The 26,119-nt window shown below is 47.4% G+C and overlaps 1 protein-coding gene across 3 annotated transcripts in view; it reads right to left on the bottom strand.

Annotated features, from left to right (window-relative positions):
* The window catches only part of LOC122919628 (protein mono-ADP-ribosyltransferase PARP14-like), a 185,419-nt gene that overhangs the window by 94,762 nt on the left and 64,538 nt on the right, over positions 1 to 26,119 (bottom strand). For all 3 annotated transcript variants that reach the window (XM_044268765.1, XM_044268781.1, XM_044268773.1), the window contains one exon: positions 10,440 to 10,600. In XM_044268765.1, coding sequence (XP_044124700.1) covers positions 10,440 to 10,600 — 161 coding nt within the window. The remainder of the gene's footprint in view (positions 1 to 10,439; positions 10,601 to 26,119) is intronic.

The raw sequence follows: 26,119 nt of genomic DNA on the forward strand, positions 1-26,119 counted from the left end.
CCTCAGAGGACTCAGAACCTACATCTGAGAATATTTCCACATCATCAAAGTCAGGTTCAACTTGGAATTCCGACATCTGTGATCTTTGAGAGGTGGATGGTTGGGGGGGGGGGGGACATGGTGGTAGTCTTGCGTTTATCACAGTCTTTACTTCTTCCTCATATTTCTAATAGATTCTAGGAAGGAAGGAGACTCTTCAGTCACCACTTTGTCCGTACATTTTTTGCAGATTGCACATTTTTTCCGGCCCAATTCTCCTCCAGAGGATTTAATGGTGTTGGTCTCCCTGCCCTACAAGGCAGGGTGGATTTGATTTAAATCAAACTGATTTAAATCACGATTTAAATCACTAGTCAGTAAGGCTTGATTTAAATCATAGTTTTTTTACATAAAGATTCATAGTTGGACAATTTTTCTGTTGTACTTAGGAAGGAGAAAAATAATCATTACCTTAATAATAACAATTTAAATAGGATTTATTCAACTGAAACAATAACATTACAGCACGTTATTTGCTTAAACATCCATGTTTGTTAACTAATTTGGCTAAAGAAAATATATTTTAAGAAACTTAGACTGTCAGCCCAGCCTACACAAGAAAAGCTTAATAATGTCCTCTGTAGCTCACTCGTCATCTTCATCTTCTTCTTTGTTCATAATCTGGAAAAGAAAAACAAGCTTTCCTGCTTTATCGGGACCCAAACGATTTCTCAATTTAGAATGAACGAGTCCAAAGGAAGAGAATATTCTTTCAACGCCCACAGAAGAAGCTACTGCTGTTAAAAGTGAAATCATTACTTGAACAGTCTCTAAATCCAAGTGCTTAAGTGACTTCCACCAGTTCACTGGTGTGACTTTCTTTAAAATATCTTCAGCAAACATATATTTCTTGAATGGTTCCCCCTTGGCTTTGAAGTTCATTATAGTTGGCATTACAGATGGATGATTGCTGGATACCCATGTCATAGCTAACTCCTCTTCCTCAGCACTTAAGTTTTGACCCTGATACTGGATATTGACATTATTTGCTGGAGACAGTGCTTGTCCCATTCGTTTTTTTAATGCTTGTAATTCTGTCCATGTGTAGTTCTGTTTTTAAGTGTTCACTCAGTTCCTTCCAAATTTCAACAGCATCAGCAATAAAACAGCAATTTTTCTGTATTTTGTTTAAAGCTTCAGAGGTGGGTTTCAGGATGCTCAGCATATGTTCAACATTTCCCCTAAGCCCAATGGTGAGGTTTTTGACCATGACAGTTCCATCTATTTTATCTCGATTTTCTTCACAAACTTCAGAATAGGCCAGTTCTTGATATACTGCTCAAAACAGTCCACCACAGAGTTCCATCTAACATCTTGTGGGAGTGTTAGCTTGGTTCCACCCATCCTTTTCAGAGCTGCTGCAGCAAAATGATTGTTATGGAAGTATTTAGCAATTTCAACAACCTTAGTCTTCATTTCTGGAACACTTAAGTCTTTGGCTAAGAGGTGCAGCAAATGAGCACTGCAACCATATGTTATTAGCTTTGTATTCCCTTCCTGCTCTTCTAAATTTCTTCTCATCTTGGATACATTTGCAGCATTGTCTGTGACGAATATATAAACTAATATATTTTCCTTAAAAAGCATTTTACATTAAAAAAATCTGATTTAAATAAAAAAAAATCTGATTTAAATTAAAAAAATCTTTTTTTTTTTTAAATCATTGATTTTTATCCACCCTGCTACAAGGTAATATAAATCAGGGCTAGTGGCCATAACTCTAACTTGGGACCAGCACAGAATTATTAGGCAAATGAGTATTTTGACCACATCATCCTCTTTATGCATGTTGTCTTACTCCAAGCTGTATAGGCTCAAAAGCCTACTACCAATTAAGCATATTAGGTGATGTGCATCTCTGTAATGAGAAGGGGTGTGGTCTAATGACATCAACACCCTATATCAGGTGTGCATAATTATTAGGCAACTTCCTTTCCTTTGGCAAAATGGGTCAAAAGAAGGACTTGACAGGCTCAGGAAAGTCAAAAATAGTGAGATATCTTGCAGAGGGATGCAGCACTCTTAAAATTGCAAAGCTTCTGAAGCGTGATCAGCGAACAATCAAGCGTTTCATTCAAAATAGTCAACAGGGTCGCAAGAAGCATGTGGAAAAACCAAGACGCAAAATAACTGCCCATGAACTGAGAAAAGTCAAGCGTGCAGCTGCCAAGATGCCACTTGCCACCAGTTTGGCCATATTTCAGAGCTGCAACATCACTGGAGTGCCCAAAAGCACAAGGTGTGCAATACTCAGAGACATGGCCAAGGTAAGAAAGGCTGAAAGACGACCACCACTGAACAAGACACACAAGCTGAAACGTCAAGACTGGGCCAAGAAATATCTCAAGACTGATTTTTCTAAGGTTTTATGGACTGATGAAATGAGAGTGAGTCTTGATGGGCCAGATGGCTGGATTGGTAAAGGGCAGAGAGCTCCAGTCCGACTCAGACGCCAGCAAGGTGGAGGTGGAGTACTGGTTTGGGCTGGTATCATCAAAGATGAGCTTGTGGGGCCTTTTTGGGTTGAGGATGGAGTCAAGCTCAACTCCCAGTCCTACTGCCAGTTTCTGGAAGACACCTTCTTCAAGCAGTGGTACAGGAAGAAGTCTGCATCCTTCAAGAAAAACATGATTTTCATGCAGGACAATGCTCCATCACACGCGTCCAAGTACTCCACAACGTGGCTGGCAAGAAAGGGTATAAAAGAAGAAAATCTAATGACATGGCCTCCTTGTTCACCTGATCTGAACCCCATTGAGAACCTGTGGTCCATCATCAAATGTGAGATTTTGTCATGGTCTTACCTTCTTGCTATTCTCCTTCGTTTGACATGTGCTGGCGGCCATCTTGGTTTCTGGGTTTCTTGTAGCCTCCCACCCTGCGGCTTCTCCTTCCCACTGGGAGGAGCTGGATGCCTAGCTCATATATATAGGAGGTCTGTGGCTTCAGTTCCTTGCTTGGTCCTCCTGTGTTCACATGCTTCTAAGACTGCTGCTGCTTCTGGTTCCTGATCCTGGCTTCGTCTGACTACCCTGCTGGTTCCTGATCCAGGCTTCGTCTGACTACCCTGCTGGTTCCTGATCCAGGCTTCGTCTGACTACCCTGCTGGTTCCTGATCCAGGCTTCGTCTGACTACCCTTCTGGTTCCTGACCTCTGGCTTCGCAAGACCCTGCTTCGGTTTAGCCATCCGTTTGGACTTTTGCCTCACAGCTTGATTTTCAATAAAGCCTTCTTATTTCCACTTATCTCTTGTTGTACGTCTGGTTCATGGTTCCATGACATTAGGACCAAGCCATGAATTCTGACGGTACAGGGCCATCCTCGCTACCTACGCTGGTTGCCAGACTTGATCAGCAGGATCACCTGTTGGGTCGGTTCGCTGTGGCATTGCAAACCCTGCTTGAACGCACGGCTCATTTAGCTTCCGTTGCCGATGGGTCGGTTGTCGCTCCTGGGCCCGCTCCTACTGCCGCTCCGGTTGTTGCGCCAGAGTCTACCCAGACACCTGTTGCTGCGCCTGCGGTGTTTCGGGGTATGACCGGTTCTGCCCCCCTTCCACAGTGCTTTGGGGGAGAGCCAACTCAGTGCCGAGGTTTCCTTAACCAGGTGGGCATTTATTTCGAGTTGCTGCCACATGCCTTTCCTACTGAGAGATCAAAGGTGGGCTTCTTGATCTCGCTGTTCTCGGACAAGGCCTTGGCCTGGGCCAGCCCTTTATGGGAGAACAACAATCCGGTGGTTGCCGAGTTTTCCGGTTTTGTTGCTTCTCTTCGGAAGGTATTCGATGTGCCGGCTCGTGCTGCCTCTGCTGCAAAGCTCCTTATGTCCATCAGACAGGGTTCACGATCCATAGCTGAATACGCCATTGAGTTTCGTACCCTGGCAGCAGAGGTGGGCTGGAATAATGAGGCTCTGGTCGCTGCTTTCTCTCATGGTCTCTCGGATGCCTTGAAGGATGAGGTTGCAGCTAAGGACCTACCAGTGGAGCTCGAGTCTCTTATTTCTTTCCTGATTTTGATTGACACCAGACTCAGGGAGAGACCTTCCTTTAAGGAGAGCCTGCGGAGGTCCTCTAACAGATTGGCGCCTACTTTTGCTGTCCCACCCGTGCCTCCCTCTCCTCCCACGCCTCCTGGGGATGACTTGTCTGGGGGTGAACCCATGCAGCTGGGGTTTGCTCGCCTGTCCGAGGGGGAGAGGGCACTCCGGAGACGCGAGGGCCCGATGCATGTACTGTGGTCTCGGTGGGCATTTTTGGTTGGCATGCCCGAACCGTCCGGGAAACGCTCGCACCTGAGATCCTGTCGGGGGCAGATCTTGGGTGGAGTCTCCTCGTCCCCGGTTTCCCGTGTTGACAAACCACTGATTACTGTTGTCCTCTCCTGGGTCGGGGGCTCGGTGACGACCCAGGCGTTGGTGGACTCTGGTGCTGGTGGTTTGTTCATTGATAGTGTGTTCGCTGCCGCCAATTCCATTCCTCTGCAGCCTCGAGGTTCCCCACTGGCTCTTGAGGCGATAGACGGCAGACCCCTTCTGCCGCCACACGTGACTCATGAGACCCTTCCAGTGGGGATGGCCATTGGTGCCGTTCACAGAGAGTCGGTCTGTCTCCAGGTTATTTCGTCTCCACACTACTCGGTGGTCTTGGGGTACCCCTGGCTCCAGAAGCATAATCCGACTTTCGATTGGAGATCGGCCGAGATTCTCTCGTGGTCACCGCAGTGTGGGGCTAGTTGCATCCATGGGTCTGTCAAGTTGCTGTGTACTTCCTCGGACTCTCTGTTGCCTCCTGAATACGAGGAGTACCGGGATGTATTCGATAAGGTGCGTGCGGTTGCCCTACCTCCGCACCGCCCATACGATTGTGCCATATCTGGTGCCGTTCCTCCTCGTGGCAAGGTCTATCCACTGTCGGTAGCGGAGAATGAGGCCATGGAGGAGTACGTGAGGGAGGCGCTTTCACGCGGACACATTCGCAAATCCTCGTCCCCGGCAGGGGCTGGATTTTTCTTTGTGAAAAAGAAGGGCGGTGAGTTGAGGCCTTGCATCGATTACAGGGGTCTCAATCGCATCACGATCAAGAACGCTTACCCGATACCCTTGATTTCCGAGCTGTTCGATCGCCTCAAAGGGGCCACGGTCTTTACCAAACTCGACCTGAGGGCGGCATATAACCTGGTAAGGATCAAGGCGGGCGATGAGTGGAAGACCGCGTTTAACACCAGGACCGGTCATTATGAATCCTTGGTTATGCCCTTTGGGTTGTGCAATGCGCCCGCAGTCTTCCAGGAATTCATCAACGATGTTTTCCGTGACCTGTTGCAGCAGTGTGTGGTGGTCTATTTGGATGACATCTTGGTATATTCTGAATCCATGGAGGCCCACATTCTGGATGTCAGACGAGTGTTGCAACGGTTACGAGAGAACAAGCTGTTCGGTAAGCTTGAGAAATGCGAATTTCACCGATCCCAGGTAACCTTCTTAGGTTACATAATTTCCGCTGAGGGGTTCTCCATGGATCCTGAGAAGGTTTCGGCTGTCTTACAGTGGCCCCAGCCCAGTGGTCTTCGTGCCCTGCAGCGCTTTTTGGGCTTCGCCAATTATTATCGGAAGTTCATCAGGGACTTTTCCATGCTAGCCAAGCCTCTCACGGATCTGACCAGGAAGGGCAGTAATCCCCAGGTCTGGCCGCTCGAGGCCATCCGAGCTTTTGAGGCTCTAAAGTCCGCCTTTGTGTCGGCTCCGATTCTGTCGCATCCCAACCCTGGGTTGCCTTTTGTCCTCAAGGTGGACGCGTCTGAGACGGGAGTAGGCGCCCTTCTGTCTCAGCGTAGAACACCAGAGGGTCCTCTGCTTCCTTGTGGGTTTTACTCCCGGAAACTGTCTTCCGCGGAGTGCAACTATCAGATTGGTGACAGGGAGTTATTGGCCATCGTGCAGGCCCTTAAAGAATGGAGGCACTTGCTCGAGGGCTCGGTGGTTCCGGTTCTCATCCTGACGGACCACAAGAATCTGACCTACCTCTCTGAGGCCAAGAGATTGACACCACGTCAGGCCAGATGGGCTCTGTTCTTGTCACGTTTTAATTACGTGGTCTCCTACCTACCCGGTTCCAAGAACATCAGAGCGGATGCCTTATCACGGCAGTACTCCGAGCTGTCCGGGGAGGAGTCGATTCCGACTTCGGTCATACCTCCGAATCAGATCCTGGCCGCCATTCGCACCAGCCTGACCTCTCCCCTGGGTGAGCAGATTTTGGTGGCTCAATCTGGTGCTCCCTCTGGGAGACCCAACAGCAGATGTTTTGTGCCTGAGGAGTTGCGCACTCGGTTGTTGCGAACCTACCATAACTCCAAGGCCGCGGGGCATCCTGGAAAGAATCAGCTGTCATGGGCTGTTTCACGTCTGTTCTGGTGGCCTTCTCTACGTTCCGACATCGCCGCATATGTAGCGGCATGCTCCGTTTGTGCCCAGAGTAAATCCCCTCGGCACCGTCCGTTGGGCCTTTTGCAACCCATAGCCACCGGGGAGCGTCCATGGTCACACCTGGGGATGGATTTCATTGTGGACCTCCCTGCATCCCGAGGCCATACGGTCATTCTCATGATTGTGGATCGGTTTTCCAAAATGTGCCACTGTGTTCCTCTCAAGAAGTTACCCTCTGCACGAGAGTTGGCCACGATTTTTGCCAGGGAGGTCTTCCGGTTGCACGGTTTGCCCAAGGAGATTGTGTCGGATCGGGGGAGTCAGTTTGTGTCCAGGTTCTGGCGCTCCTTTTGCTCCCAGTTGGGGATTCATCTCTCTTTCTCCTCGGCCTACCACCCTCAGTCCAATGGGGCCGCAGAACGATCCAATCAGGCCTTGGAGCAATTCCTTCGTTGCTATGTCTCCGATCACCAAGACAATTGGGTTGACCTCCTGCCTTGGGCTGAGTTTGCCAGGAACACGGCGGTGAACTCTTCCTCTGGGACGTCTCCCTTCATGGCCAATTATGGGTTCCAACCTGCCGTGTTACCGGAGGTATTCTCTCCCCAGGATATTCCGGCTGTGGAGGATCACCTTTCCGTCCTACGTGCTTCTTGGGTACAGATCCAGAGGTCCCTTGAGGTCTCTGCGCAGCGCCAGAGACTCCAGGCTGATCGCAGACGAGCGCCCGCTCCTTCCTACCAGGTCGGAGACCGCGTATGGTTGTCCACCCGCAACCTCAACCTTCGAGTGCCCACTCCCAAGCTGGCGCCTCGCTTTGTTGGTCCCTTCCGAGTGCTTCGCAGGGTAAACCCGGTAGCCTATGCCCTTGCGCTTCCTCCTGGCATGCGGATCTCCAACGTGTTTCATGTCTCCCTGTTGAAGCCACTGGTGTGTAATCGTTTCACTTCCTCGGTTCCTCGGCCTCGTCCGGTCCAAGTGGGCAATCGTGAGGAGTATGAGGTGAGCAATATCCTGGACTCACGCCTGGTCCGCGGTCGGGTGCAGTTTTTGGTCCATTGGCGTGGTTATGGTCCAGAGGAGCGTTCCTGGGTTCCCTCCGCAGATGTCCATGCTCCTGCCTTGCTCCGAGCCTTCCACGCACGCTTCCCTCAGAAACCGTTCTTTACTCCGCGGAGGAGGGGCCCTTGAGGGGGAGGTACTGTCATGGTCTTACCTTCTTGCTGTTCTCCTTCGTTTGACATGTGCTGGCGGCCATCTTGGTTTCTGGGTTTCTTGTAGCCTCCCACCCTGCGGCTTCTCCTTCCCACTGGGAGGAGCTGGATGCCTAGCTCATATATATATAGGAGGTCTGTGGCTTCAGTTCCTTGCTTGGTCCTCCTGTGTTCACATGCTTCTAAGACTGCTGCTGCTTCTGGTTCCTGATCCTGGCTTCGTCTGACTACCCTGCTGGTTCCTGATCCAGGCTTCGTCTGACTACCCTGCTGGTTCCTGATCCAGGCTTCGTCTGACTACCCTTCTGGTTCCTGACCTCTGGCTTCGCAAGACCCTGCTTCGGTTTAGCCATCCGTTTGGACTTTTGCCTCACAGCTTGATTTTCAATAAAGCCTTCTTATTTCCACTTATCTCTTGTTGTACGTCTGGTTCATGGTTCTATGACAGATTTACAAGAAGGGAAAACAGTACACCTCTCTGAACAGTGTCTGGGAGGCTGTGGTTGCTGCTGCACGCAATGTTGATGGTGAACAGATCAAAACACTGACAGAATCCATGGATGGCAGGCTTTTGAGTGTCCTTGCAAAGAAAGGTGGCTATATTGGTCACTGATTTGTTTTTGTTTTGTTTTTGAATGTCAGAAATGTATATTTGTGAATGTTGAGATGTTATATTGGTTTCACTGGTAAAAATAAATAATTGAAATGGGTATATATTTGTTTTTTGTTAAGTTGCCTAATAATTATGTACAGTAATAGTCACCTGCACACACAGATATCCCCCTAAAATAGCTAAAACTAAAAACAAACTAAAAACTACTTCCAAAAATATTCAGTTTTGATATTAATGAGTTTTTTGGGTTCATTGAGAACATGGTTGTTGTTCAATAATAAAATTAATCCTCAAAAATACAACTTGCCTAATAATTCTGCACTCCCTGTATGATGACATAAAAATGTAAAAATGTACATATGATAACATAAAAAAATCATGAAAAATCCCATAAGATGAACATAAAAAACCAAATGGGACATAGATATTGCAGTGGATACATGTATATAAGACATCCTGATCAACTCTTGATATAATAAATATATTCTTTTATATCATCATTCCTTGCTTTATTTTATTTTATCTTACACGCACTCCTATACTACCAGATAAAATAAATCATCATTTTTTGCTGGGCGATCTGAACTTTTCATCGATACCATTCTGGGGTGTGTATGACTTTCTGATCACTTTTTATTTATTTTTTTTGTAGAAAATGAAGCGACCAAAAAAAGCGAATCAGCCATTTGGACGCTTTTCGTCCATTTGCCGTATGGGGAATAGATTTTTATACATTTATACTATGGCATTTTCGCACATTGTGATACCCATGATGTGTATTTTTTTTTTATTTTTATTTTTTATTTTAGGAAAAGGGGCGCGATTAGAATTTTTATGTTTTTTTTTTATTATTATTATTTTTTATAGTTCCCATAGGGAACTATAACATGCAATCATTAGATTGCTATTATCAGAGATTCCACTTGCATTGGAATCTATGATGATTTCACTACTTTCCTATGGAGCGCTATTACAGGCAAGGGCCGCAGCAGCCTCCTGTCATTTATAAAGACAGGGACTGCTGCATACACGCTCCGGCTCGCCACACGGGGGAGCCAGAGCACAACCGAATACTTTCGGTTTTCAGCGCGCTCAGAGGCCGTAGTCAGGATTGACCACGGCATCTAAGGGGCTAAATGTCCGCGATCAGCTTTACTGACGAAGAAGCAGGCAGCCACCCACGGCTATGGCGCCCGCAGGTGCCCAGGAGCGGTTGGATCGCACAGGCGCAAGCAGTAGGCAGTACTGTGCCTGCGCGAGATTTCAGACAGACGAATTGAAGATTCCAGGTGTGTGGCTTGAATGAATACGTTGACATAGCAGAGGGGCGGCGCCGTTAATCTAGGCTGTGGGATGATACTGCATAATGAGGAGATTTGTGCTTTTTGTGCCGCACGCTGATTCAAAAAGGTGAATAATGCGTGTGAGCTGTGCATGGGTGTGGTAAGAACAGAGGGACTCATATGGAGAGGATGCAATGGACGGGTAATAAGGCAATAAGTGTAGAGGAAAACAGCACATAATAAAATAGACATATGAACGAGATGGACAGATGTCTTTTTTCAGCCTCATAAACTGTTACTATGTTACATACAGGTGAAACTCTAAAAATTAGAATATCGTGCAAAGTTCATTTATTTCAGTAATGCAACTTAAAAGGTGAAACTAACATATAGAGATAGACTCCTTACATGCAAAGCGAGATATTTCAAGCTTTAATTTGTTATAATTTGGATGATTATGGCTTACAGCTTATGAAACCCCAAAGTCACAATTGTGAGGTACCCTTTGCTCAGGGGGTATGGATTAATTAGCCGATTACAGTGTGACACTTTGAGCCTAGAATATTAAACCTTTTCACAAAATTCAAATTTTAAGCTGCATTAATGCAATTCCTTTTAAGTTGCATTACTGAAATAAATGGACTTTTGCACGATATTCTAATTTTTTGAGTTTCACCTGTAGATGCAATAAACACAGTAATTGAGATGGTAGCAATTGTGTTTGAGTATCTCTCATAGTATACTTGTCTGTATTCATACTATCTATGCAAATGAGTATATATGGTACTGCAGCTTGGAAGCACACCAATGTTATTGCCCCAGAGAACCCTTTTATAAAGTAGTAACTATCTGGCTTACTTTACCTTCTGTTGTTCAAGATTTCCATATTTCACAATGACATGAAGGCATGGATTGGCAGAACTGGTGCTTGAAGTTGCATTTAGGGAAAGAGACTGAATGATGGCCTGTTGTATATCCAAGTTTTCTTCCGGTAGTGTCTCTCCACTTGCTCCATCATTAGCATCTGTTGGATATTCATATGTGTCATATGTTTAAAATGTGTACTCCATCAATTAGGGAAGATCTTTAGAAAGATGCATAAATAAATTGCACAGTGAAAGCATGTGGCATATCTAACATAGGGCACAGCATAGTACATTTTTATCTTATATTATTTGAGGTCCTAGGGCTTACACAAACAGGATAGAAGTATATGATGAACACTACCAGGAATGTGTACAGCAGTAACGTAATCTGGTCACCATGCACATGTACAATATACAGTGGATATAAAAAGTCTACACACTCCTGTTAAAATGTTAGGTTTCTGTGATGTAAAAAAATGAGAGAAAGATGAATAATTTCAGAACTTTTTCCACCATTAATTTGACCTATAAAAACTGTACAACTCAATTGAAAAACAAACTGAAATCTTTTAGGTGGAGGGAAGAAAACAAAACAAAAAAACTAAAATAATGTGGTTGCAAAAGTGTGCACACCCTCTTACAACTGGGGATGTAGCTGTGCTGAGAATTAAGCAATCACATTCAAAATCATGTTAAATAGGAGTCAGCATACACCTCACCATCATTTAACGTGCCTCTGATTAACCCCAAATAAAGTTCAGCTGCTCTAGTTGGTCTTTCCTGAAATTTTCTTAGTCGCATCCCACAGCAAAAACCATTGTCCCCAGCGAGCATCCAAAGCATCAGAGGGATCTCATTGTTAAAAGGTATCAGTCAGAAGGGTACAAAAGAATTTCCAAGGCATTAGATATGGAACACAGTGAAGTGGAGAAAATATAGCACAACAGTGACATTACCAAGAACTGGAGGTCCCACCAAAATTGATTTAAAGATGAGAAGAAAACAAACTGCTCTGGGAGGCTACCAAGAGGCCTACAGCAACATTAAAGGAGCTGCAGGAATATCTGGCAAGTACTGGCTGTGTGGTACATGTGACAACAATCTCCCATATTCTTCATATGTCCGGGCTATTGGGTAGAGTGGCAAGACGAAAGCCTTTTCTTACGAAGAAAAACATCCAAGCCAGGCTACATTTTGCAAAAACACATCTGAAGTCTCCCAAAAGCATGTGGGAAAAGTTATGGTCTGATGAAACCAAGGTTTAACTTTTTGGCCATAATAACAAAAGATATGTTTGGCGCAATCACCTAAAAGGACACCATACCCACCATCACCAAAAGAACACCATACCCACAGTGAAGCATGGTGGTGGCAGCATCATGCTTTTAGGGCTGTTTTTCTTCAGCTGGAACTGGGGCCTTAGTTAAGCTAGAGGGAATTATGAACAATTCCAAATACACGTCAATATTGGCACAAAACCTTCAGGCTTCTGCTAGAAAGCTGAACATGAAGAGGAACTTCATCTTTCAGCATGATAACGACCCAAAGCATACAGTACAGACCAAAAGTTTGGACACACCTTCTCATTCAAAGAGTTTTCTTTATTTTCATGACTATGAAAATTGTAGATTCACACTGAAGGCATCAAAGTCAATAGTCACCTGAAATGGTCTTCCAACAGTCTTGAAGGAGTTCCCAGAGATGCTTAGCACTTGTTGGCCCTTTTGCCTTCACTTTGCGTTCCAGCTCACCCCAAACCATCTCGATTGGGTTCAGGTCCAGTGACTGTGGAAGCCAGGTCGTCTGGCTCAGCACCCCATCACTCTCCTTAATGGTCAAATAGCCCTTACACAGCCTGGAGGTGTGTTTGGGGTCATTGTCCTGTTGAAAAATAAATGATGGTCCAACTAAACGCAAACCCGGATAGAATAGCATGCCGCTGCAAGATGCTGTGGTAGCCATGCTGGTTCAGTATGCCTTCAATTTTAAATAAATCCCCAACAGTGTCACCAGCTAAGCACCCCCACACCATCACACCTCCTCCTCCATGCTTCACGGTGGGAACCAGGCATGTAGAGTCCATCCGTTCACCTTTTCTGCGTCGCACAAAGAGACAGTGGTTGGAACCAAAGATCTAAAATTTGGACTCATCAGACCAAAGCACAGATTTCCACTGGTCTAATGTCCATTCCTTGTGTTCTTTAGCCCAAACAAGTCTCTTCTGCTTGTTGCCTGTCCTTAGCAGTGGTTTCCTAGCAGATATTCTACCATGAAGGCCTGATTCACACAATCTCCTCTTAACAGTTGTTTTAGAGATGTGTCTGCTGCTAGAACTCTGTGTGGCATTGACCTGGTCTCTAATCTGAGCTGCTGTTAACCTGCGATTTCTGAGGCTGGTGACTCGGATGAACTTATCCTCCGCAGCAGAGGTGACTCTTGGTCTTTCTTTCCTGGGGCAGTCCGCATGTGAGCCAGTTTCTTTGTAGCGCTTGATGGTTTTTGTGACTGCACTTGGGGACACTTTCAAAGTTTTCCCAATTTTTCGGACTGACTGACCCTAATTTCTTAAAGTAATGATGGCCACTCGTTTTTCTTTACTTAGCTGCTTTTTTCTTGCCATAATACACATTCTAACAGTCTATTCAGTAGGACTATCAGCTGTGTATCCACCTGACTTCTCCACAACGCAACTGATGGTAACAACCCCATTTATAAGGCAAGAAATCTCACTTATTAAACCTGACAGGGCACACCTGTGAAGTGAAAACCATTTCAGGTGACTACCTCTTGAAGCTCATCAAGAGAATGCCAAGAGTGTGCAAAGCAGTAATCAAAGCAAAAGGTGGCTACTTTGAAGAACCTAGAATATGACATATTTTCAGTTGTTTCACACTTTTTTGTTATGTATATAATTCCACATGTGTTAATTCATAGTTTTGATGCCTTCAGTGTGAATCTACAATTTTCATAGTCATGAAAATAAAGAAAACTCTTTGAATGAGAAGGTGTGTACAAACTTTTGGTCTGTACTGTATATATATATATATATATATATATATAAATATATATATATATATATATATACACACACACACACTGTTTTCAATTTCCAAAGGATAGGGTCAGCCAGCAAATCTTGCTGAGGCTCTACATATTCACATTTCCCTGTTTCTGAATTTTTTTCACTGCTTCCAAGGTACTCATCTGGGGTCTGGTGTTTGTATAAAGGGCTGAGTTGGGCTGAGGTTTATATCTTTATTAAGGTGGTCTAGTGTGTACAGAATGGACCACAGGGGAACAGGTGAATTGCCTGCACTACACAGCATCTCAACCAGACTATGTCCAGAAAAAACAGAGGCAGCGACTGCTAAATATTGTAGGGATTTGCTCTGGTAGGCAGGGTAAGCGGACGCAATACAGAGGCAAGACCACGGATGAAAAAACAAAAGTCCAGTGTTTATTCACACAGAGAAGGCAGAAAAGAAAAACAATGCTTTACAAGGTCCTGGTGTTAGTTCACACAGCAAGAATTCCCAAAATAACATCAATCACCTGGCAGACCATAGCAGCCTTTAGGGTGCCTGACTCCCAACTCCCTCTCATGCAGCTCTCAGCCTTGCAGTATGGCGGATCTCCTCAGCTCCCAGCCACCCACCTTGCTCTTTGGCTGATCCCAATAGGAACTGGCTCGTATTGGCTTTACAGTCACACTAAGTAAAACATTTTTAGCGAGCACTAGCTTCCGCTGACACAAATTTACCGGTTCTTATCTCACCGAGGCAAGGAACCTTGTTGACACGTACCTTCCGTCAATAACGTACCCTTGCACTTCCTACATACCTCACCCCTTTGTTCAACCCTGAGGGGGTAAACACACACCAGACAGTGTACTCAGGACAGGGCATCCGCATTTCCCTGTAACCGGCCTGCCCTGTGTTCTACTGTGAACTTGGCCTGGCTCATCCACTTGAGAGGGGAGTGATCGGTCACCAGACAGAACTTCCTCCCCAACAGATAATAGCGGAGAGAGTGCCCACTTGATGGCCAGGCACTTTCTCTCCGCTATACTGAACCGGGTCTCCAATGGAGTGAGCTTACGCCTGAGGAAGACAACGGTATGCTCCTCCTCGGTGACTTCCTGAGACAGTACCGCACCGAGGCCTACTTCTGAGGCTTCAGTCTGTACCACAAATTCCCTCTTGAAGTCGGGCATCACCAAAACCGGGGACCCACACAGGGCCGACTTCGGAGCAGAGAAAGCCTCTTCCGCCTGGTCATTCCAGCGGACTATCACGGACTTCTGTCCCTTTAAGAGCCCTGTCAACGGAGCCGCTAAAATGGCAAAATGGGGGACAAACCTCATGTAATAGCCCACCATTCCCAGGAACGACTTTACTTGTCTAGAGGTGGCAGGTCGGGACCAATTCCGTATCGCCTCTATTTTGCTTACTTGGGGTTTGATGACTCAGCGCCCAATGACATACCCAAGGTATTTAGTCTCCTCTAACCCTATCGCACATTTCTTTGGGTTAGCTGTTAGTCCCGCCTTTCGAAGGGAGTCCACTAAGGCCTTCACTTGGGCAGGTGACTTTCCCAGTCGGTACTGTGAATGATAATATCGTCCAGGTAAGTCGAAGCTTACCGCCGATGTGGACGAAGTACAATATCCATTAGACGTTGGAAAGTGGCAGGGGCGCCATGCAGGCCAAAGGGTAACAACTTATATTGGTACAGCTCCTCTGGTGTAATGAAGGTAGTTTTCTCTTTGGCAGTCTCCATCAAGTGTAACTGCCAGTACCCTTTGGTGAGGTTCAAATCAGAAAAATACCTGGCTTGGCCTAACCTCTCAATAACTTAATCTACCCGAGGCATGGGATAAGCATCGAACTTAGATATTTCGTTTAATTTCTGAAAATCGTTACAAAATCGTAACGTCCCGCCTGGCTTAAAAATTTAGACTATAGGACTGGCCCACTCACTTTTAGACTCCTCACTTACGGCAAGCCGCAACATGAGCTGCACTTCCTTCGAGATGGCTTTTCGCCGAGCCTCGGGTACCCGGTATGACTTTAATCAGACTTTTCCCTGAGGCTCAGTGATAATGTCATGTTGGATTACGGAAGTGCGTCCAGGGAGGTCTGAGAACACATCCGTGTTCCGACTAACGAACTCCCTGGTTTCCTGAGCCTGTTTAGAGGAGAGGCTGTCAGAAATTTTTATTGTGGCAACCACTTCCTTTGCATCAGACAGAGGAGCCGGAACCTCTTGCACTAGAAAGCCCGGCTGCGGGCTGTCTTCCGTACAGGTTTCCCTTTCCTTCCAAGGTTTTAGTAAATTAACATGGTAAACCTGCTCCGGTTTTCGCCCCAGCTAGTGTACCTTGTAATTTACCTCTTAAATATTTTCACGTACCTCGTAGGGCCCCTGCCACCTGGCTAGGAACTTACTGTCCACGGTCGGCACCAGAACTAAAACCCTATCACCTGGGTTAAAGATATAGACCCGGGCCTGCAGATTATAGATCAGACTCTGGGCTTGCTGAGCGGCCTCCGTATGCTCCCTGACAAGAGGCAAAACGGTCTCTATCCGCTGTTGCATCTTGGTAACATATTCAAGGAAGCTTTTATGCGGAGTGGTTATTGTTGTTCCCATGCCTCTTTCGTTAAGTCCAACGAACCACGAGGATGTCTGCCATATAGCAGTTTGAAGGGTGAGAGCCCAGTAAAGGCCTGGGGCACCTCTCGCACTGTGAACATGAGATAGGGCAGAAAATGGTCCCAATCCTTTCCATCTTTGGGCACCACCCTTTTTAACATGGTTTTTAGAGTTTTGTTAAACCTTTCAACCAGTCCGTCCGTTTGTGGATGGTACACGGACGTCCGTAACGGTTTAATACGCAGAGTTCCCTCATGACCTTGGACATAAACAGGGTCCCCTGGTCAGTCAGGACCTCTTTAGGTAACCCCACTCGGGAGAACATTTCCATTTGATCTTTAGCTCTAAGTCTCACTGATGTATGTCACAGTGGCACTGCCTCCGAGTACCGAGTGGCGTAATCAAGGACAATCAATATGTGTTGATGTCCCCTAGCGGAATTAGGTACTGAGCTTACTAGGTCCATAGGGATTCGCTTAAACGGTACCTTTATGATCGGGAGAGGCACCAAGGGACTGCGAAAAAGGTGCTGGGGGCTAGTTGCCTGGCAGGTCAGGCAAGACTTACAGAACTCGTCCACCTCCTTAAACACACTGCGCCAGTAAAACTGTTCTAGTATCAGGTCATGTGTTTTCTGCATTCCCAGATGACCCCCGAGAACATGCTGGTGGGCTAACTCTAACACGAGTTTGCTATAAGCCTGGGGCACCACCAACTGTTCAATGGATTCACCTCGCAGCTGATTTACCCGATACAACATATCCTGATGAACCACAAATGGGGGAACACCGACTCTGCCCGTGGTTGTTGTGGTTCTATTAATACATTTTCCCAGGCTCGGGACAGGGTTGGGTCCCGGTGCTGGGCGGTACCAAAAATATCCCCGGAGACATTGAGGTCTGCCAGCTCAGGACCCGTGGCAAGTCCTCCATGTTTCCCACCATCACACTTAGCCCTTCGGACTCAGGTTCCCAGGGCTCTGGTCTCCCCCCTGAGCCGGGCCATTCTGCTAGGGCAGTGCAGTTTCTAGGTAAAATTTCTCTCAGGGCGAGTGTCAAAAAAACTCCCCCCCCCCCCACCCGCGGCACGTCACGTACAGTGAGTGAGCGCCGCCGCCCGCAGAGCCTGCCTGTGGGGGGACATTATTTTTAATAAGGATCACTATGGACATTATTTAGAATGGAGGCTGCTGTGGGTGTCATTATAACTGTATAATGTCTGATAGGCCTAGTCCTGAGTTATATTACCCTGCCCTGTATAATAATGTACCCTGATACCCCTTATAACTAAGGGGTATCAGGGATGGGTACATTATTATACAGGGCATGGGCAGGGTAATATAACTCAGCTCAGGACTAGGCCTATCAGATATTATAGTTATAATGACACCCACAGCAGCCTCCATTTTAAATAATGTCCATAGTGATCCTTATTAAACTTAATGTCCCCCACAGTGACAGTGGCCCCCATTTGTATGTCTCCCACAGTGGCCCCCGCCCCCCATTGCAATTAATGTCCCCCCCCACAGACCATCCACAGTGTCACTGTCCCCATTGTAAAAAAAAAAAATGTGTTTAATTTAACCACATTGCACCCGAGTCGACCCACTGTCCCGGATCTTCACAGCAGGCTTCTTTTCAGCAATCAGCTCTGCTCAGGGGCTCAGGGCGGGCGGTAACAGGCAGGCAGTGCGGCGCTCACTCACTCACTGTACGTCACACGCTTGCGCCGCCTAGTGGGAAGAGCAGGCGCGTGACGTCAGTAAGTGCTGCCCGCACCGCACGTACCGGAGCTGAGTGACTGGACTCGGTACGTACGGACAGAGGACTCAGCACTCGGGCGCAGGGCAGGCGAGATCTCAGAGGGAGGGAGCCAGGGGGGCGCACGGCACAAGAGTAATAACAGGCAGAGAAACGACAAGAGGGGGCCCCTGCCGGCGCCCCCCCTTCTAACAGCGCCACGGGCGGCCGCCCGGCCCGCCCGCCCCTAGAAACGGCCCTGTGCTAGGGTTACCCCTGTTTCATTGGCATCAGTCACTCTCATAACTGGCCACAGTGTTGGGAAGTCTCTCCCTATTATAAGTTCATAGTGTAGGTTTGTTGCGACAGCCACCTCGTGGGCCCACCTGCCGGAAACCAAGAACAGAGACACCATAGCAGTAGGGTAATCAGACTCCCTGAGTCCAACAGAGCCTCCGCTGGAGTGTCTCCCACCTCCACCTGGCACAGGTGTTTCAGAGACCACGGAGCACCCACGGCACACAGTTTCCTGGCATATAATGATTGACGGAAGCCTTAGTTCGTGTCCATGGGTTCCCCCTGCTGTGGGCAGTCCACTAGAACATGGCCAGGCTCCCTACACCACCAGCAGTCCATTGGAGTTGGGTCCACAGGGGCCACATCCCGGGCAGGTTTGGTGGGCACCAGTCGCCGGGTCCGGGGCAGAGGGACACAGGATTTGAGTGCCCCCTCCCAAAAGAACCCCCCTGTAAGTTCTGGGTAGCCTCATCTTGCTCCACCAGGTCGACCATCTCCAGCACATTACCTGGAGAGACCTGGCCAATCCATTGCTGGAGAGGGGGTGGCAGAGCCCTCCAGAACCTGTCTGCTAGCAACCGGTCCAGCATAGCAGTGGGGCTCAGCACGTCAGGTTGTAGCCACTTTTGCAACAGGTTGGGCAGGTTATAATACTGGGGTCTCACGGGCTCAGCCGGGTTGAACTCCCACTGATGCACCCGCTGGGCCCGGACCAGAACATTCACCCCCAGTCTTGCCAAAATCTCCCCCTTTACCTTTGGCTAGTCGGCCGCTTGATCGCCCGGCAAATCGAAATACACGCGCTGAGACTCTGATGCCAGGAAAGGAGCAATGACCTCAGCCCACTGGTCCAGGGGCAGCCTTTCCCTGGTGGTCACTTTCTCATACATCGCCAGGTATGTTTCGATGTCATCTGTGGGTGTCATCTTAAGGATCGCTGCACAGACTGCTTTGTGGGCATCGTGGACGCTTGGGCTTGCTCCTGCGGTTTGCAAAGCCATCACATGTAGCAGCAACTGGTTGGTCTCTTGCTGCTGCTTATTAGCCTAGTGTTGCTGCAGGTTGGTCTCTTGCTGCTGCAGATTAGCCTCCAAAACAGCCTCTATTTTGTCACGTGACACAGGTTTAAATCTAGCAGGTTTGATAAACGACATACACCTGTGTGCAAACCAAAAATATTTTGGCGATCACGCCAGCCTCCCTGCGCTTGCCCGCTCCAAGTCACCAACTGTAGGGATTTACTCTGGTAGGCAGGGTAAGCGGACGCAATATAGAGGCAAGACCACGGTTGAAAAAACAAAAGTCCAGTGTTTATTCACACAGAGAAGGCAGAAAAGAAAAACAATGCTTTACAGGGTCCTGGTGTTAGTTCACACAGCAAGAGTTCCCAAAATAACATAAATCACCTGGCAGACCACAGCAGGCTTTAGGGCGCCTGACTCCCAGCGGGCGGTTCTCATACAGCTCTCAGCCTTGCAGTATGGCGGATCTCCTCAGCTCCCACATCTCCACTATCACTTGGAGGATCATACCACACCCAGCTGAGCAGCTGGCTGGGTTTTTAAACCCAGCCCAAAACCTAGTCTGTATGTGGGGAACAGCTACCCACCCTGCTCTTTGGCTGCTCCCAATAAGAACCGGACCGGATTGGCTTTACAGCCACACTAAGTAAAACAGTGTCAGCGAGCACTAGCTGCTGCTGACACACAAAATTACCGGTTCTTATCTCACTGAGGCCAGGAACCTCGGTGACACGTACCTTCCGTCAATGACGGACCCTTGCGCCTTCCTACAATATACAGTCCTGATCAAAAGTTTAAGATCATTAGAAAAATGGCAAAAAATCATATTTAGCATGGCTGGATCTTAACAAGGTTCCAAGTAGAGGTTCAACATGCAACAAGAAGAAATGGGAGTGAGACAAAACATTTTTTGAGCATTCAATTTAATGAAAACAAGGAATAAACTGAAACAGGCTGTTTTTCAGCTGATCAAAAGTTTAGGACCACACCAAAAAATAAATAAATAAATAAATAATGCCCCCCCCCCCCCCCCCAAAAAAAAAAAAAGGAAATCCAACTTCCAAACATTAACTCAGTAATGAGTAGCTCCGCCGTTATTGTTGATCACTTGAAAAATTCGTTTCGGCATGCTTGATGTAAGCGTTTCCATGAGGTGAGTGGGAACATTCCTCCAAGTGGTGAAGACGGCCGCAAGAAGGCTATCTACTGTCTGTAACTGTTGTCCATTTTTGTAAACTTCCCTTGCCATCCATCCCCAAAGGTTCTCAATTGGATTTAGATCAGGGGAACACGCAGGATGGGCCAAAAGAGTGATGTTATTCTCCTGGAAGAAGTCCCTTGTCCTGAGGGCATTGTGTACTGTAGCGTTGTCCTGTTGAAAAAAAACAGTCGTTACCACACAGACGAGGGCCCTCAGTCATGAGGAATGCTCTCTGCAACATCTGGACATAGCCAGCGGCTGTTTGACACCCCTGCACTTCCCTTTCGTCCTAACCAGCAGCACAAGTGAAGCTGGTCAGGACAGGTGGAATTTTTATTGAACAAAAAATCTCTGCCAAGTATCATTAATTAATTAATTGATGCCACCCCTATATAACCCGCCCCCTGCCTGGACCGGGTTGCTTTTTTTCTGTCCTGTGGACTGGAAATGGACAGGCTAAACTCCTTTAGGAGTTTCTCCCCTGGACAGGGTTGAGTATGTTAATGTGTTTTACATTTTTGTTTGTTTTTACAGGTCCGCTGCCTGCTGCTGCAGACGATGGATCCGGCTGGGATATGAGGAGCGTCCGCTTTAGAGATCTTTTCTCTCCCCCCCCCCCCCTTTTTTTCCTTCCCCCTCCGATGCTCATAGCCTTATCCTGCACTGTCGTCAGCGCCGCAGGCTAGTGATGCGTTAGTACACTGCATCTCTCTGCCATACTCGTAAAACCGTAAGTGCGTCATGGATCACTTCCAGTTTCGGACGCCGATCGTGCGCTCCGAAAAATAATAAAACAAGAAGGCTGACTCCACTGGGGCTCTTTCCCTCAGTAGTGCATGCAGGTTCCCTTAGTTTGATTAAAATCAAACAGGTTATTAGTACCTCCAGGGGGTGGGGCGGGAGCAGGAGCAGGGGGGACCCCCTGCCCTATTTAAACCTCCAGGTGCTAGAGCTCAGAGTTGCATTCAGTTTTGTATGCAACTGACCTGTGCTTTGAGTGGTGTCTTCTGTGTCTCCAGCATGTCGACCAATCCCGATCGCTCTATGCCCTCTCTTGGTAAGGTAGAGGTAAATTTTTTCCTAAGGTAAGGTAAAATACATTTATATTAACTGTATTATTATTACTATTTCTAGGGAAGTCTACGCACAAGCAGAAACATCTGGCTTGTTCTAATTGTAGCACCCCCTTGTCTGATGGATTTGAGTTCCACTGCTGTCCAGGTTGCCGACCCAGACCTGCGAATCCAGAACCTACTATGGTGGAGATGTTCTCCTGGATGAAAGAATTCATGGAAACCTCCGTCGCGCAGATATAAGGCGCGGTTTCGAATAAGAGACCTAGAGAGGCCTCTCCGGGGCCAGTCCCCATGTTAGAAGAAGTCGTCTCCTTAGAAGAGAATTCTTCCTCTGATGATGAGGACGCGCATTTTTCTTCCCGGCCGGAAAAACTCAGAGGTTACTTCGCTCCATCAGGTCAAGGGACCAGGATGTTGAGCATGGGGAAGCTCCACAATCCACCTCTAGGGGGCCAAGGGCCTTCAAAGTGGACGATTCTTTAAAAAAAATGATGGCTTTGGAATGGAAACACCCGGAAAAAGGTCCGGTCCTGACCAAAAGATTTAAGTTAATGTTTCCCCTACAGGAGGAAGACTCCCAGAGTTGGTTTCCACCTCCTAAAGTAGATATGGCAATATCTAAGCTTTCTAGGAGAACTCTTGTTCCCTCTGATGATGGAAGTAATTTAAAAGACCCCCTAGACAGACGAGCTGAATGTTCACTTAGACGCAACTACACTGCGGCTGCTGCCTCTGCCTCTGTGGCTATCGTCAGCAGTGAAGTCTCGAATTTCATCCGCACCCGCACTCTTAGAATTCAGTCTGAGCTGGATTCTGGGGTTGCCAGAAATGATATACTGGACCAGTTCAAGACCCTTTTGTTAGGGATAGATTTTTTGGCTGATGCATCCCAGCAGCAGCTAAAGTTAGCTGCCAAATCTATGGCACTTTCCTCGGCCAGTAGACGCCCCTTGTGGCTGAAGCCATGGGCAACAGACAACACGTCGAAATTCAACCTCTGCTCCCTTCCCTATGAGCCGGGTAGACTAGTCGGTTCTGAGCTGGATCGCTTAATGGAGGACCTTGCTGATAAAAAAGGGAAGTCCCTTCCTCAACAGTCCTTTCGGGGTTGAGGAAGAGGTAGACCAGCAAGGTTCCAGAGGGGAGACAGGACACAGAGGCGTCCTGAAGGAAACAAAAGAGGTAGAGGCCGCGGTCGTGGAAACCGCAGGGCTGAACCATGACTCTCAGCAGCCCGATGGCCCTCCGTCCCCACCCGCTGTTCCAGCCACAAACCCTCAGTTAATTCCTCCAGTTGGAGGTCGTTTAAGTTTATTTCGAGTCATTTGGAATAAAAAAATTCCAGACCCATGGGTGTTAGAAGTCATAACATCAGGGTACAAGATCGACTTTATTTCCCTACCTCAAGAGAGGTTTATCCTGACGAGGGTTTTTACTCCCACCAGTTAATCCTGGAAGAATCAGTACGACAGTACGTACAAAAGGGGGCACTGGAGGAACTTTCTCCGCGCGAGCAAGGTTGGGGAGTCTATTCTCCCATATTTCTGGTCCCAAAGCCATCAGGGGATTGGCGTATGATCATCGACCTACGCTATTTAAACAATTTCATCAGAAACAAGCGTTTCCAGATGGAATCCATTCGTTCAGTTCTAAGCATCCTGAACCCAGGAGATATGATGGTGACGATAGATCTGAAGGATGCTTACCTTCATATTCCCATCCATCCAGCGCACACAAAAAAAAAAATACCTCAGAGTTGCGGTGACCATAGGCGGTGTAGTAAAGCACTACCAATTTGCCGTGTTGCCCTTCGGCATCTCCTCTGCCCCGCACACCTTTACAAAGGTGGCGGCTCCTGTTGTAGCGCATTTAAGGCTTCTAGGGTTAGAAGTCGTCCCCTATTTAGACGACTGGCTGCTAAAAGCCGCCTCCGCAGTCGTCTTGCAGACTCACCTCCAGCAAGCTCTCCACACTCTAGGTTGGCTTATAAACTGGGACAAGTCACAGTTGATCTCATCCACCACGAGAACATTCCTAGAGTTTGTGATCGACTCACAACAGATGATCCTGTCCCTCTCACTACAGAGGAAAGACAGAGTAATAAAAGCAGCATAGTTTCTACTTCCACACAGACGGGTGCCTATCAGGGTTCTCATGAGGATGTTAGGCCACATGTCAGCATCTGCAGAGGCAGTTCCATGGGCCCTATGGCATCTACGCCCACTTCAGGAAGAAGTGTTAACCGTATGGAGTCGCAAGCCAAAGGACTTGGATTGGATGAACTCCCTGTCTGTAAAAGCCCGTTCTTCACTCAGGTGGTGGAGGAACCTAACAGATGGGAGGTCCTTGATCCAACCGCATTGGATTACGTTGACCACAGACGCCTCCCTTCTAGGTTGGGGAGCCCATCTGGAGGACTATCCAGTACAAGGTACCTGGAGTCCTCAGGAGAGACTTCTCTCTTCCAATTTGAGGGAGTTCAGAGCAGTCAGACTAGCCCTCAATCATTTTGCTCCTCTCATTCGCAGTCAGGCGGTGAGAGTCTGGATAGACAACACAACAGTAGTGGCTTATCTAAACAGACAGGGAGGTACGAGATCCCAGACTCTCCTGAGGGAGGTGGGACTAATTCTCACTTGGGCAGAGACAAACCTATCCCACCTAATGGCGGTTCATATCAGAGGAGACCTCAATGTAGTGGCAGATCGCCTAAGTCGGGGCCTTCCCATTCCAGGGGAATGGTCATTGAACGAGAACATCTTTTCCAGGATGGTCCAGCATTGGGGTACTCCAGAGATCGATCTCATGGCAACTCGTTTGAACGCCAAAGTGAACAGGTTCTGCTCCCTTTACAAAGAGGACAACCCTGTAACGATAGACGCTCTGTCCATAACTTGGAGGTTCAGGCTGGCTTATGTGTTCCCTCCAATTTCCATGATACCAAGGGTATTGATCCCTCAGTGATCAAGCAAGACCAGACCTCAGTGATAGCCATCATACCATTCTGGCCAAAGAGGTCTTGGTTCACCCAGCTCATGCAGATGAGTCAGGGCACATATTGGAGACTTCCCCTAATACAGGACCTAGTGTATCAGGACACAGGTCCCTGTCTAGATCTGAGGAGGCTCAGTCTGACAGCCTGGAGATTGACAGGTCCCTTCTAGATGCTAGAGGGTTATCTGCGGAGGTCTTGAGAACAATCTCGCACTCCCGGGCGGAGTCCACAAACAAGAAATACTCCAGGATATACAAAATTTTCATTCTATGGTGTACTGAGAGAGAGGTAGTTCCCTCAGATCCTCCTCTCTCTGCGATCCTACAGTTTCTTCAAGATGGTCTAGACAAGGGTCTAAGCCCATCTACACTCAGAGCTCACGTCTCTGCTTTGTCGGCATGTATTGGTAGGCCGATTTCTCAAGACCCCCTAATCAGGAGGTTCCTTAAAGGAGCTCAGAGACTTAAACCTAGCATCCTGAGACCGATCCCTGAGTGGGATCTAGCAATAGTGATAAAGGGGTTGTGTGTTCCCCCCTTTGAGCCATTAGACGAGGTAGACTTGAGATTCCTATATCTCAAAGTCACCTTTCTATTAGCCATTACCTTGGCTAAAAGAATTGGGGAACTTCAAGCTCTAGGAGTGGCAGAGCCATACCTAACTTTCCTCCAGGACAGGGTCCTGTTGAGGTTCCTGCCAACCTTTTTGCCGAAGGTGCCTTCATTCGCAATTCTTAACCAGACAAGAACATTACCAAAGTTTTCCCCTGCTCCAACGTCTCCAGAGGAGGAAAAGTTACTCACCCTGGACATTCTAAGGGTTCTAAAGATATATTTGCACAGAACACTGGACTTCAGAAGTTCTGAGAATCTCCTTCTAGCCTACTCAGGGAAAAACAGAGGGCTTAAAGCCTCCAAGCCTACTTTAAGTAGGTGGATCAAGGACACAATCCGTTTGACCTTTCTATCACAAAATCTGTCACCGCCGTCATTTATATCTGCCCATTCTTTAGACCAGATTTGCGCTGCCGCCTCTTGGAGTTCCCAGAACACCTTTATCTCTCACTACCGTATAGATTCAAGGCGAGCTGAAGGAGCTGCCTTTGGATACTCCGTTCTAAGTGCTGCGCTCCCTTAGACTGAGAGAAATTATTTGTTGGTATATATGTTCACACATAATATTTTGCCCTCCCAGATTTGTGTAAAGTCCTTGCTACTTCCCCACTTCTGCTGCTGGTTAGGACGAAAGGGAAGCGTCAATTTTGACGTAAATTTGTTTTCCCTTAGTCCTAACAGCAGCACACAAATTTCCCACCCTTTTGGTTGTGTGAATTACTTGTTAAGAAAGCAACCCCGTCCAGGCAGGGGGCGGGTTATATAGGGGTGGCATCAATTAATTAATGATACTTGGCAGAGATTTTTTGTTCAATAAAAATTCCGCCTGTCCTGACCAGCTTCACAGGGGCAAATTGTGCTGCTGTTAGGACTAAGGGAAAACAAATTTACATCAAAATTGACGCTTCCTGAAGCTCCATTGTTCCACTGAAGGAAAAAGCACCCCAGACCATTATGGCGCCCCCTCCACTGTGGCGCATAGAAAACATCTCAGGTGGGATCCGCTTGTCATGCCAGTAACCTTGGAAACCATCAAGACCATCAAGGTTAAATTTTTTCTTATCAGAGAATAAAACTT

Source organism: Bufo gargarizans, chromosome 1 (assembly GCF_014858855.1).
Source record: "Bufo gargarizans isolate SCDJY-AF-19 chromosome 1, ASM1485885v1, whole genome shotgun sequence".
In the NCBI taxonomy this organism is placed as follows: Eukaryota; Metazoa; Chordata; class Amphibia; order Anura; family Bufonidae; genus Bufo; species Bufo gargarizans.